General features: G+C 33.7%; 2 protein-coding genes across 5 annotated transcripts in view; one reads left to right on the forward strand and one right to left on the reverse strand.

Moving 5' to 3' along the window:
• loaf (low-density lipoprotein receptor domain containing lost and found) overlaps positions 1 to 11572 on the reverse strand; it is a 60542-nt gene extending 48970 nt beyond the window's left edge. For all 4 annotated transcript variants that reach the window (XM_090116868.1, XM_090116861.1, XM_090116884.1 and 1 more), the window contains exon 1: positions 11428 to 11572. In XM_090116868.1, the coding sequence (XP_089972994.1) occupies positions 11428 to 11506 (79 nt within the window). In that variant the 5' untranslated portion in view covers positions 11507 to 11572. The remainder of the gene's footprint in view (positions 1 to 11427) is intronic.
• LOC149910786 (maltase 1-like) lies at positions 257 to 9007 on the forward strand. Its single transcript, XM_090116851.1, has 8 exons — positions 257 to 389; positions 1276 to 1455; positions 1800 to 1936; positions 2148 to 2413; positions 3678 to 3849; positions 4162 to 4539; positions 4751 to 4904; positions 8741 to 9007. The coding sequence occupies exons 1-8, from the start codon at positions 257 to 259 to the stop codon at positions 8920 to 8922; spliced, it is 1602 nt and encodes a 533-aa protein (XP_089972977.1). The 3' UTR covers positions 8923 to 9007.
• Positions 11573 to 14932: the final 3360 nt, after the last annotated feature.

Genomic DNA, 14932 nt, shown 5'->3' on the forward strand with positions numbered 1-14932 from the left:
GTTTGAAAAAGATCATTGTTAAGGAGTTAAAAATACATTAAAAGTTGGATATTTCCTCTTTATTCTACTTCAGAAGTTAGAAGAAACAAAAAAAGTCCACGACATTAATAATAGCTTAAATGGTGGATTTTAATAATACGATTAGACAGAATATTATACCTTTTTTCTGTAACATAAAACAGTAAAATCTGTTACAAATAGTACATCACTACTACAAATCTACCTATGGAAGCAATTACAGCATTAATATCGCAAAATGTGGTTAAGAGCGATCGTGTTCATTGTAGTGGCAAAGTGTGTGTCGGCCGCGTGGAACAATGCGGTTTACTATCGGATAATAGTGGATTCTTTTAAAGATTTGGATGGTGATGGTTTGGGTGATTTAATGGGTATGTTAAAAAATTTGGTGTTACAGAAGAGCTTGTTACAGAAGATATAAGTTACATATTATGTAACTTTTGTAAAATTAAATTGTAATATTGGCAATGTTTTAAAAGAGCTAACTATGGAGTAACTTGCCGGTTCTTCTCCATAGCTACTGCTTCCGTGGTAAATGTTGAAAATATGTAATGACGATTCGAAAGTGCTTCCAAAACCAGTCTAATTGAATAAATAAATGTTTGAGTTTGAGCATTAATTTGGCTGTTTACAATATTTATATGTGTGTATTTTATTGGGGCTTTAGAAATAGATACAATAAAATGGAATCTAATAAATAATAATTAATTGTACATATTAGGTGTCTACCAAAAATAGAGCTCTAGTATTTTTAGTACGCTCAAAATTAGAATTCGAGCTATTTATTTCGTTCGCTTTGTAGTCGTTGGTTATTCACGAAAACATCATATAATTACATACAATGCTATGTTCAAGTTATTTATACTAAATCGTTTGTAGGTTCTATTATTATTTAATACGTGGTCATGCTGTATATATTATTAGACATTTCAAAAACCATTTATAAAGCATATTTGCGACTAAACGCTTATCGTTCTCTAATAGTGGTAGGTATAAAGCGTTATAGAATACTAGTGGTCCGCCCCGGCTTCGCCCGTGGTACATATTTCGCAATAAAAGGTAGCCTATGTCCTTTCTCGGGTATCAAAATATCTCCATACCAAATTTCATGCAAATTGGTTCAGTAGATTAGGCGTGATTGAGTAACAGACAGACAGACAGAGTTACTTTAGCATTTATAATATTAGTATGGATAAGTACCTAGCGATATATTGAAATAGGTAATTATTAATAATGGTAGTTTTGTTATATTTATAGGTGTTACAAAACAACTTAGCTACGTAAAAGCACTAGGCGCAGATGCAGTTATCCTATCTCCTATACAAGCTAAGAGCCCCGACTGTACGCGCCCGGGCACGCTTGACTTTACAACCATTGACCAACGTTATGGTAACATGGATATTTTTAATAAGCTGATTGAAAAAGCTAAGAAGTTGGGTAAGTAAGGAACCATTGATAAAAAATATATCTCAAATAATTAAACTTAATATTTTCAAGGCTAGGCATTTAAAAACTTAAATTTTTCTTTCAAAACCACTTCCTTCAAAAACAATTATTCTAAAGTTCTTCCCTTATACCTAGAGTCATAGAGTTATAAAGGCTATTATTAATTTACTGCATTACTTAACTTAAAGTTGATAAGGTACGACCGACGCATAATAAACTCCAAATTAAATATAATTTATTAACACCAGGGCAAATACATTGTTTTCAAAATTTGCTCGTTAAATTAAATTATCTACTAAACAATTGTTTACTAAGAATTAATTATAATTTTACAGATCTCAAAGTCTTGATGAGTTTGGATGTTCAGAGAATTAGTTCCGCGTCAGAATGGTTTAACCATAGTGCTGGTAAAAGGCCAGGGTATGAAGATTGGGTTGTGTGGCGAGATGGACCTCAAGATATACCTCTCGTGGTAATTACATAACATTTTAAATGAGGTACACGGTGTAAAATTACTGTTAAGAACAAATAAAACCATGTTGCTAATATTGCTTAGCTTTAAATTGCCCTTTAAATTTTGTATTCAACTAGACTTCGTTACGAAATGCTTAGGAAGCGCTTTCAAATCATCAAAATTCATAAATAATTATCATCGGTTCCGTAATTATTATAACTTATTTCAGTTAGAAGATGGTATAGACGCCTGGATATGGAATGAAGAAAGACACGGATTCTGGGCATCAAAAAATAATGAGACCATTCTAAATCTGTGCTCTGAAAGTCTTATTGAAGCCTTGAAAGGTGCTCAATGTTCCTGGCTCCAGAAAGGAGTGTCAGGTTTCATTTTAACTCCAGATTATTATTTGGATTATGAATGTGGAATTCAGATTGTAAAGAAAATGTCGACTTCCGCAGCGAGTTGTGCCAGAGCTGCCAATATGGAAAACCCGTAAGTTATACACAGGTATTTAAGACGTCACATCGTGTGTTCTGACCATAGAAATCTAAATAACAAGACACTAGAAGTCGTAAGCGTGCGTGACCTTGTCGCCACTCAGGTGATTTGCACATCACCAGTGCATTCGTCACTGTTCAGTTGCTCTGGAGACGTATGAGTGTATACATGGTGTGTTTCAGCAATTCCCATTGCGGAAATTCTTCCACAAGTTGTAATTATACTTATAAAGGAATAATATTTCATCGGAAAATATTTTTTTTTAGAAATAATGCCGTTTTTCCTTAAAATTATAGAATATTTACAAGTATTACGAGTGTCACCATAGTAATCGAAATAACTATGAATGACACAGTCGACCATTCTTATTATCACGTTTGTTCGTATTGGAGCAAAAAGTCTCATATACTTAGGGATGTTATTCTAAAATAAACCGTAAATTCGTGCGTTAGGATACATATTCAAAAGCTTAATTTAATAGATAAGTTAGTTTTCACTAAAATCAAGCTGTCCAATAAAAGGCATAGTTTACTTGTGTGTACTGTTTAGCTTTCGGTTTGAATGTGTTGATTTTGGCGACAGCGGTTTTCATACGAATTATGACATTATAGCACTTCTATGTGTCTTGTTATTTAGATTTCTATGGTTCTGACTGAGAACAATTCTCTTAAGTGAATAAAATAACAAATAATGTTGGTATATTACTTTTACTACTTCATCATAATATTAGAAATATAACATTTAGAGAAGACAAGTTAATTTCTAAGGAAAAGATAAAAAGTAGCAAAATAAGAATACCCTACAGCCATAACTTCAAATTACAACAAGGAGAGAAATACACAAAAGATTTAGGTCGAAAGCTGCTAAGCTTACGACTGTACTGAGGGTACTCTTATCCCCGTAAGATACATAATATAATTACGAATAGAATTCAACTGAGGGTAAAATTGACGGAAGGTGAAAATGTTTTCCAAAAGCGCCCGGCAAAATCTACTCTAAAGCACCCAAATATTTCCTAGTCATAAATTTTCTTACTCCGCATCATAAAGGAGTACCGTTATCGTAACCAGATACATAATCCTACAACAAAATACAATTAAAACAAGCAAGGTCAGCTGAGGTCGAGTAAATAACCGATAATTCCATGATAACATGCCAATCACTCATTTTAAATGCACGGTTCACGGTCAATGATTTCATACTGAATAATTATCAAATCCGTTCGTATCCATACGACTATAACCGTTGTTTATTCCAGGATAATATTAGTGGAGACTGCACTCGACGTTATTTCAGCAAACTACTTCGGGGACACAAATGGTGTTATAAGTAAAGCCCTAACTGGATCACAGAGGAGCACACCAGATTTGGCCCTCGCTTTACACGCTAGTCTGTTGTTCTGTCCACAAGATATGACCCCCACGTGGCTAGTGAGTTGTCTTTGTCAGTTTTAATCTAACCTAAGCCCGAAATATGGGTCTGCTACGTAAATTGGTACACCGAGTGTAAGTTAAGATTCTGGTTTCATATACTCTTCAATTTATGAAGCCATGTGCTGGTAATAGTGGATTTTATTGGTCCATGATATTGAATTTGTTTGTGCTGTTGTGTGTATTTTACTAATACCTATTCTTTTTTGTGAAAATACTAAGTTATTTATAATATCGCCTTAATCGATACATTTTCATTAATGTACTGAAAAAATATTTCTTACCATAAAAAATTATTATAAACGTCAACAGACCAGCGCCAGACAAGAGAGTCGCATCACAACACGCTACGGCAGTGAATTAGTGGACGCGATAAACTTAATTGCCCTCATCCTGCCCGGATCGACCATTATCCACCAAGGAGATGAGCTGGGAGCAGCTGACACTATCCTAGAATGGGCCACAGTTGACCAATGCTGGCCAACTCAACCCCACCCATCATTAGCACCATTTCCTTGGGACGATTCTAATACAGCAGGGTTCACAAGTGGTGAACCGTGGCTGCCTTTGGCACCTAATTATAGATATGCTAATGCTAAATCTGAATTCGCTAATGATCTCAGTCATGTTGGTGTGGTGAGGGTTGCAACTGCTATGAGGAAATCGCCTGCGTTTGGACCTCATGTTGAAGTAAGATTTTATAATTTAATTTACAGCAAGTAAAATAAATTATTTTTTGTATTTAATATTCTATTGAAATAAACTAAACTATAATCAATTAAGATACAGAAAAAAGTAAGCAAAATATACTTATTTTGAAGCACACAATTTCTTCGTAATATCAATATTATATTTTAGGATAATTTATTAAGCCTACATTACAATTAAAATATTGCTCTAGATAAAACGATTCGATGATGCCCTCGCAATATTAAGATGGGGAGGATCTGGATCACTTTTGGTCATTTCAAATCTTGGTAGAAAAGCAGCAGATGTCCTTCTCTCGAAAATACCAGGTGTTGCTGCTGAAATGACTGTTGCTGCAATTTCTGGAGGTTCTGTATACATTTTGCACTGTATAACTCCATATTCTACAAGTATAGATCTTTACGATGTATATTATACATCCTAACGTGACATGCCGTTGTTGAATTGACGTTTGACGTCCATTTATGTAAATACAACTAAATAATGCTTTTGAATATCAATTTCAATAGTTAAAAACCGTAAAACTACAGTTGACAGATATACACGTACACTAGCGGCCCGCCCCGGATTCGCCCGTGGTAGGGTAGACTGGGTACGATTGAAACAAAGGACGGTTGAAACAACACGAATATCTCGCAAACCGTTGGTGGGGGGGTTAGGGGTCCAAGGGGAAAATGAAGCGCACAACTGTTTTAAACACAAACCACAATATTGCGTCGATCTCCGCGCGCTTCAGCTGATTTTATAAGACCCTATTGTGTTTTTATGACCAAAAGTAAGTATTTTTGCTTGGAGATTTTTCCAATTATTGGCGTTTCTATTTAAGTGACAATATTAAGTGTGCGTTTTTGTTTGAAGTGAATCTTGTGGAATATGACATTGTGACTAGTTTTTGTGTATCATTGTTGTTACAATTACTATAACTGTATTTTACCTAAAGTAGGAGTTGGGGACGGTTGAAACATTTTTTTTGGGTACGGTTGAAACATTGTTTTAATTATTTTTTGTATTTTTAGATGCCGATAGTACGTGTTAGAGAGATTTCGGGAAGATAAATAGACTTATCAAAGTACAAAGACGCATATGAGGAGGTGAAAACCGGAGATCATTGCGAAAAGCGGCAGAGAAGCACAATTATGCGCTTCTAAGGTAAATTCGAATGCGAGATGACTCTGGCGAGCAAGAAATTAAAAAAATGGGATATAATAGAGGATATAACAATAGGAGGTATAATAATAGAGGGCGAAAACTCAGGAAGTCTACTATTTACACTGACACACCAGATAAGGAAGAGATAAGAAAAGAGCAAGAATTAATATTGAAACGAACTAGAGCTAAGCAAGTGAAGATGCGATTGGATAGAGGAAAAAGGAAGAAATTTGATGGAGGAAAATGTAAAAGTAACACCGAAGAAGCAAAAAAGAAAAAATACAAGAGGAGATATCATCAGAAGATGAGGAGTAGGTACTTCTGTCTTGATTGTATGTCACCATATTTAGATAGCAGACCTTTTTGTAAAAGAGTTACTTAATTATTGTTAGATTTAAAATAAACAATCAATAAAACATATTTTAATGCTATATTTTGTATTATTCGCATATTTTTCAACTGACCCCAATCACTGTTTCAACCGCCCCTGGTATGGGGACGGTTGAAACAAATCGGATTTATTTTTTTAATTTGATCTACTATTAAAAATAATACACATGGAACTAAAATCATAGCGCCTATTAGTAGACAGATACATGCTCTTTTATTTAACATATATTTTTCATCGCTCGGGTTATAAAGAGCAAAGTTATGGTCGTTATAAGTGAAATTGTTTCAACCGTACCCAGTCTACCCTACATATGAAAAATAGATGTTGGCCGATTCTCAGACTTACCCGATATGCACAGAAAATTTCATGAGAATCGGTCCACCCGTTTCGGAGGAGTATGCAGACTAACATTGTGACACGAGAATTTTATACAGGGTGTCCCACTATTGGTATACTAAGCGCAAAGGGACTTTTAGGTTTGCATACACTGATCACGAAAAAAATACTTAAACAACAAAATTACGTCAAATATTTTTGCTAAATTTTTCCTGAAAATTCATGTCTTATTCTCTAACTTCGCGCAGCCGGCATATACCGCTTCTGTAATGTGAGCATTTTGTCTATGAAAACATAATCTTAAGCGATAGCTCACGTGCGGGTGGCAAAGTTTGGCGGGTTGCTTGTTATGGGTATACGCATACAGCCGTACAAATAAACGAGTTATAACATTTTATGCAAAGAATAAACTAAGAACAAGGAAAAATCATACAAATAAACACGAAATAAATGTAACCTAGTATAACTTCGTAATAAGTATTCATACTAATGCTATTCCGTCCTTATTACGGCTACCACCCTAGTATAAGTCTGACATAACCGAATTATAACATATCTTTTAGTACATTGTGCTGTGTTTTACAAGTTTTAGAAGCAATTTTCAATCTAAATTTGAGATAATATCAATGAGAGTAATACGAGAAGTAGAAAAAGTTGAGCAAATTAATAATTTCATTACGTACCTATTGAAATGCAAAAATTTTGTATGAAATGTCAAAATATACGAAATTATGAAAAACCCTTTTGATATTTATAATGATTTATTTATTTACAACATGCGCCAAACCATACATACATAAAACTTATTTCTAAACTTATCACAATAATATATACACTTTCGTTGAAAATATAAATCTTCTAAGCCTGGAGTTGTATGTTTTGAGTACCAGTTATTTGGCAACTTTCTATCTCAAGGTGGGTTTATCTTCGTATAGCGGATCGCGTTATCTATCATTTGCTTGCATATTTAATGGTATATTTAAATTATTTCCAATAAATATTTAAAAAATAAATAAACAGAACATCGTATGATGAAACTTCACAACAAATTCGACGAAGTCAAACGTCAGCAAAATGACAGCACCAAGGCTTAACCGTAGACAATTTCAATGTTTTTCATAATTTTGTGAATGAATTGCGACGTTGCCGCTTCGCGCCTATTGCATAGCGTGAGCATAGATACATCGACGTTATTCCAAATTTATTTGTAAGAAATTATGACATCCTTATTCTTTATTTATTCTTATCATATCTATGCATTGCATAAGGTTTGAATAAGCAAGTTTTTATTTGTACGGCTGATAGAGTTTTAAGATGAATTCTTAAAACTCTATGCGTATACCGTATTTGAAAAAAAAATGCATCTGGAATTTTATAAGTATTTTTTACGTACTCAGCGTATGCAAAACTATAACCTCCTTTGAGCTTAGTATACCAACAGTGGGACACCCTGTATACGTACATAAACCTTAATTAACACATGTTTAAACTTTGTTCAACAAATTGGCTTTACAAATAGTTAAACGTCCAAATGTAAACGAATAAAAATTTAATTCATCAAAGGCATTGTTTCGTTAGTCCTTTATGTTTCAATATAAATACCCCTTTTGAACTTCATGGTTAAAAGGTTTTTCCGGTTCTACTTTATCTTCCTGTTATCGTGAATCTAAAACATTTATCAGGGAAAATAACCTAAAAGGTATACCACAGTCTGAGTGCTGTGAATGTTAAAGCAAGAGTGGCCGTCTAAATGCCAATTAATTTTAAAGTCTAACATTTTTCCTGTTTTTATGTTAAATTATATTTTTTAGAATTTGAAACGCTACAAAAACATAGTAAGTGAAGTCCCATGTCCCCTAGTGGGGTAAGGGGCAGATACATTATACATCTGTTTCACTGATCGATTTTCTTTAGCGACAAGTAGATGATCAGCCTTCTGTGTCCTACCAGACCGAGACATTTTTTTTTGTTCGTCTCCACCGGGAATCGAACCCAGGACCCCTCGGTGCTACGCTCACGCGTCAACCACTGTACCAAGGAGGCGGAGGCGGCTACAAAAACATAGTTATTTAATTTGATGTGAATTTTAATTGAAATTAATGGAAACTAGTTCGAGTTAAATAACAACTAAAAAAATAAACCTTCTTATTTTCTACGAAGTTGTCATAGATACAAAATAAAATTCCTATTTTTTTATAACTTTAGTATTAAGTAGAGATATTATACAATTAACCTACTTATGTACATCTTTTTGCAAAATTTAATTCCGTACATTTATTCTTATATTAATTCCATCTATAATTACAGGTTCCAGTCTGTCATCAGGTGGACATGTACATACAGATAAACTAATAAAACTAAATCCTGGAGAGACGTTGCTCCTAGCGGGGCCTCCGCGGCATTGCGGCGGGCCCGGCCCTGTCGATAAGATCACTAACAAACTGTCTGAAGGGTGGCAGAAATTAAATAAATACTTTAGTAACAGTTGAGTAAAATAAATTTATGCTAAAAAGAGTTGTTGTAGATTATTATCTAAATTAAAGAATGAATAAACATTTTTGATGTTCAAATATTTTAAAGAGTACTTACTTATGTATATGACATAATTTGTTTAATTACTTGTTGAATGTATTTATGAATACTTAATTAAATGTACTCCTTATATTTTTTTTTTCATTATTATTATAATAATAAGAATAATATAAGGTTATCCTTTAGGTATATATCTCCTATTATATTATATGTTTTCAATAAAGTGATGATGATCAAAACATTTATTTGTTTTATTCATCTAATTAAATATTATATTTACTTAATAATTTAATATCATAGCAAACGAAGACAGGTTACTAAGCTATAGCTATAACATGTAACGTAAAATCGATTTCCATTCACGCTGAACTAGGCTGTGATCTAATTTCAAACGAATTATGTCACATACTCTATAAAGATGCGAGTTTTTACTGTAGACTTTATTACTTTCAGTATAGCACTAGATAGCACTAGCTTCTCTTCCTGACTTTGCCTGTATTTAATCTATACTAATATTATAAAGCTGAAAGTTGTTTGTTTGTTTGTTTGAACGCGCTAATCTTGGGAACTACTGGTCCGATTTGAAAAAAATTTCGGTGTTAGATAGCTCATTTATCGAGGAAGGCAGGCAGGCTATAATCATCACGCTAAAACCAACAGGAGTGGAGCCACGGGGGTGAAACTGCGTGGAGCAGCTAGTAGAGTATAAATCGTAAATTTTCCCTTGATGAAATTCTCATTAAATCGTCAATTACGTATATTTAACTAGCTAGAGCCCGCGGCATTTTTCATGTAATTGCAACTAGTAAAATCCTATTTTGTCGTACTGATGTGATTGACGAACAAACTTTGATCCAAAAATTTCAATAATAACAATATTTAGTAATTGATGGGTGTGCAATAATAAGGACAATATTGTTTCTAAACTTTAACATGAAGTTGAAGAAGCAAATTGATTGATAGTGGACATACATATTATACATACTTAAAAGGCAACCTACCAATTTTGAGTTAAACCTTTCATGAGGTCGACCTATTTAAACATTAGTTTAGGAAGTATCGAAAACTTTTAAACAAATTAATTCTGTTTTAATGTTTATTTTTTAATTAGTAGTTGAAATAATCAATTTACCATACAGTAATATAATTATCTTTTAAATGCGTTCAAGTTACTAACAAACGCGCCAAATATATTTATTGTCGGGATTTCAATCCAATACCTAAGGAGATAGCGTAAAGCCAACTATGGTTATAAAGTTATTCATATCAAATATTCTTAAGAGATCTACCTAGCTACCTAGCTCAGTTTCTTAAAATTAAAGAGACATTATAAGGTATATTTAATACAATATAACTCGTAACTCCCAATCGCAAATCAATGCAATTTCATCAAAATCAGTTAAGCTATTTAGCATGAAATAATTTTTTGAATATTATTCAATATTACTTTTCCCGATATGCATTCTAAACTTATCTAGCTTCCATTATTATTCCCTTATAAAACCTGTGTAGTTATTAGTTCAATACTATACATAACTCCCAACTTTGTGGACCAGAAAATAGTAAAAAATAAAGCGTATAATGAAAAATAAAAACCGCACAGAATTCAATTACTCCACGTCATCTCCACTACTCTTGACACACTGGCTACGAAGACGTAGAGGCGTAGAGCCGCTACAAGTTCTACGGAAATCCTAAATGACCTATTTATTAAGGCGCTGCTACGACTTTAACTTTATATTTTATTTAAGTGCTCGCTTTGCGAGGAAAATTATATTAAGTAGGTTTCTTGAGATTGTTAATTTTCTTAATGTTGTTAAATTTTCTACAAATGTGTGCTGTCGTTTATGCGCGAGAGAGCAACAAGCTTCATAGGTTAAAGGCATATTTTGTATTTTTAGGCATATTTTTATCTTTGTACTATAGAGTTTAAAAAGTGGCGGTAAAATTATTTAACGCTATCTCCATAATCTTGATTGTATAAAATGCAAAATTAAAAAACTAAATTAAATATTATGTTCAATAGCATGTTTGTTAAATTGTACGTTACGTGTGTAATTGTTATTGTAGTTTGACCTAAATATAACGTGAAAACTATTTCATATCTATTTGAGGTCAAGGGCCAGTTAAATATGGCTCTACATCACGTATAAGCAGTGTGTAATATCCCTAATAGCTAAAATGTCTATACAATTACTGTATCATATTTATAGATTACATTTATTTAGGTACAAACCTACGTATAGCAAAACCATTCCCTAATAGCAATAACTAATCAATTATAATCCAAGACTGTCGCAAAATGGAGTCCCATTAAGCGTAATAGCCGCGAATTCTTCGTCGTTTTCTTGAGCGTAAGCCGCGAGAGGGCGCTCTCAGATGCCGGTACTACTAGCAGCTTTTACGGTGGAAATATGAGTAAATAGTTATGAATGCGTGGGTGTATATGTGAAATGACTTACAGAATTTGCTTTTCTCGGCATTTCCAAGGTTTATAGCGACGATGGCGGTCAGCACGGAGAGAAAAGCGCGCGCCCACATGGCCGCGAGGCGAGCTCGCGGTAGCCCGGCGCGGCGCGGACTGCTTGAATTTCAAACGCACCGTATCGATTTTGCGCGCGCTTTTTCGCGCCTGCGTTCGACGCCATGGGGTTGCTAGGATAAAATTAAAAACATGTCGTAATCAAAATTTTGGAAAACATTGTCCGAAACATCCGATTGTTTATAAATTCATAAACGTCCGACGTGTGTAATGAGGAATGGTTGGAAGGGAAGACTTTAAGGAAAGCTTCTGAATATTGGAGGATGTTTTTGGTTAAGTTTCAGGGTGTAGTGTATTTGCAAGTTTTTTTTTTTTTTAAGAAATTAATTCTAATATACCTTAAAGCAATTGCATATGTTATTTTTTATTGTTTTAAAAGTGTGAACATTACATTTCATCAGCCTTTTTTAACAGTTTTTAAGAATATAATATTTTTTATTCGATATTCTAGGATAACTACTTGCGCTTTTTTATTATTTTTTATCTAAAACTTGTAGTGATGTATAAGTATCACAACGGTAATCCAAATAATCTGGTAAACGAAACAAAAGCGGTCAACACAAGCATTATATTAATGGTCTCTACATTAATTATTATCTTTATTCATCCAAATCCCGTTTAAAAAACTTGTTGATTAATTTTTTTTACGATTAATTTTCTTTGATTTATAAGGTAAAATTATTAAATTAATCATAAGCTTGAAAATATTGGACCATACGTCAATAACTAAACACAACCCAAATAACCGACTATATAATCGATCTCTATAAACAAAAAACCATCTCCATTCTAAAACGAACCACAAATAAAAACTTCCTTCTTTCTTCTGTTTAAATATGCATAAACCTAAGCTTTCATCAAAAAGATTTTACATTACTTAAATAGAGTTGAAAAGATGTTTAATATACCTACACGAATTTCCCTAAAACAACATTCTAAAAGGAGTTGCTTATTAATAATTCAAGAGATACGGAGGTATGCCTTCTGGCAACATCGTCCCCATTCTTCGGTAGCCTAGCAAAAATCCTACAACTATTAATTACACCATTGTATTCTATATCTTATAGCCGAGCTTTAAAGTGCACATTTGCTTGAATGCAACTCAAATTCATCCTTTAGTGTAGAGACAGTACACGGCACGCCGCAGGCTACTAATAGTACGAGCTATCTTAATAAAAGCTGCATCGAAATTTGAACCTAAAATATCTGAAATACGACATCGTTGGATTCGTAATACATTGCTGGTTGGGAAAGACAACAAAATAAACTTCCGAGAAGGAAAGCAGCATTGTACAACGTTTTCAACAATAAAGCAACACGTAGTTAACTGGTCATTGTTTGCAATAACTCTAAGTTCTGTGAATGAACGTTGACAATTTTTACTCGGCGCTGAAAATAAATATGAAAAAGCGCTTAAATTAAATCTGGAAACAAAACGGTTTTGGATTGTAATCCAATTTCGACCAAACCATGTTTCCAGTTTTGAACAACCTAACGAGGTATAAATAAATTTGGTGAAAACAACTCAAATTCTATCTAGTATTACATGGTTCAAAGGGAATTTAAAATGTTGTATTGTGTTCTGTGAAACAAATCAGACATTTTCCACTTTGAACTTCCTGACTTTTTTCTAAGATCAAGACTTGCCTAAAAATTATATATTTGAGTTATTATAGTATTGTGAGTTTTTGAATCTCAGCTCTAATGCCCAATAATTGTGTGTAATAAAAATGGGTAAGAAAAGTTAAACACAACTCGTAAAATACCAGCAGCTGAAAAAATCAGAGAAACAGATACAATCATAACTTCAATTAAAACATATAACAAAACAAATTAACAAATCACGCATCCTACAATCAGTCATAACTCTACAATGACTAACCTCATAGATAACAAAATCAAACTATTCCAATTGCAATAAAATTTAAAACCAAAATACTCAAAGGTGGTACCGAGATAAGACCCTGGGTCTCTCCTAAAGACGGTTTTAGTCTCGAACCAGTAACAGGTCATCATGACCAACACCGACTTCTCAAGAAGACGGTTAATACGTACCCTTGCTAGCACCACCAGTCAGGGCTGCCACTCATGTGCAAAAAGCTAGTTCTGTACCCAAGATATTATGCTTGATCACAATTTCCTGAATTTGGCAAATATCCAATTAATCCTCGCATGTAAATCATTAAAAATGTTATGTTACAAGACGTTACCGTAGTAAGACAATTAAACAAACAAAATGGCCCAGACTATGTTAGTTTTCTTAAAAACCCAAAACATACAATGTTTTAATACTAGAGCTACTATTTATCTGAATTTATGCTTTATTAATATTTGCGTCAATTACTTCTCAATCATTATTTAATAATACTTTCTGTTAATATGCGCTAATTTTCCCTCCAACCAACCCTAGCCAGCACTCACTTGAAGTGCCACTCGACGCACTTCAAGTGCCCTTACGTGTAAAGGTATCTCTCAAACGTTGGAAGGTATTATGGCGCACAATTGTTGAATTTAAAAGCACAAAGGGGAATTTCGGATGAGTGGAAAAAAATATTAGCTTGTGTTGTGGTCGTTCTGGTTTTAATACAAAATTAGAACTCCGTTCCATCGTATCTCTACATAAATACACATTTTCAATATTTTCCCTCTAGAAATCATTAAAGAAGCGTTGAATTATATCCAATAACCATTATAGACGCAGCATTAGCACTAGGTGCTATAACTGCATCAACAAATGCACCATAAACAAGGCGCAAAGAAATTCCCGAAAAAAAAATTCTTATCAAGAAAAATCTAAAGGCTCGCCAATCGACGCCCGATCGATTAACAGAACCAATCAATCATGATACTGGGTCAAAATGAAGATAAAAACCATCTCGGTCCAGGATCAGCAGAGGTCTCGAATACCACTCGGGCCAAGGAAAGAGGCTGCCATGAGGTACCCCAGACCACCACTGATGATACGAGTCCGCCGAAATTATGGATATATTGCGCGTTATCACTGTTTCGGCTTATCACTATCTGATAGTGACGTCACGAATAGATATAATTGTCGTGACGATTGCGTCGCTGATAACGCTACCGTAATTAGTGCAAGCCATTCATATCGAACAGTCTGTCGATGTATTGATTCGGGCAGTTGAATGAAATAATAACAGCTTGACGCGTTCTTTGGAAGGTAACGTCTGAAACTGAACGAGAAACAAGAATAGGACACAAAAATATTCAGCAGGAATAGACTAACAAAAAGCACTAATTGGTGGCTTTGAATAGCAGTTGAGGATAATGAACATGCTTACGAAAGAGTATCTCTAACTAGAGAAGATAATGATTTTTGAGAATGTTTATATGTACAATAAAACAAAAGCTTATTTAAATATCTATACCTATAAATTGATTTATTTAATGAAGAACAAAAATCCACG

The sequence above is a fragment of the Colias eurytheme genome, chromosome 2, assembly GCF_061535395.1.
Source record: "Colias eurytheme isolate Ceu_HAF_F1 chromosome 2, ilColEury1 Martin Lab GWU primary, whole genome shotgun sequence".
Taxonomy (NCBI): domain Eukaryota; kingdom Metazoa; phylum Arthropoda; class Insecta; order Lepidoptera; family Pieridae; genus Colias; species Colias eurytheme.

What these genes read in the sequence shown, in the direction of transcription:
- LOC149910786 (XM_090116851.1), top strand. Translation starts at nt 257, where the DNA reads ATGTGGTTAAGAGCGATCGTGTTCATTGTAGTGGCAAAGTGTGTGTCG. An exon ending in TGGTTTGGGTGATTTAATGG is followed by an intron (nt 390 to 1,275) that starts GTATGTTAAAAA and finishes TTATATTTATAG; the next exon opens with GTGTTACAAAACAACTTAGC. An exon ending in TGAAAAAGCTAAGAAGTTGG is followed by an intron (nt 1,456 to 1,799) that starts GTAAGTAAGGAA and finishes ATAATTTTACAG; the next exon opens with ATCTCAAAGTCTTGATGAGT.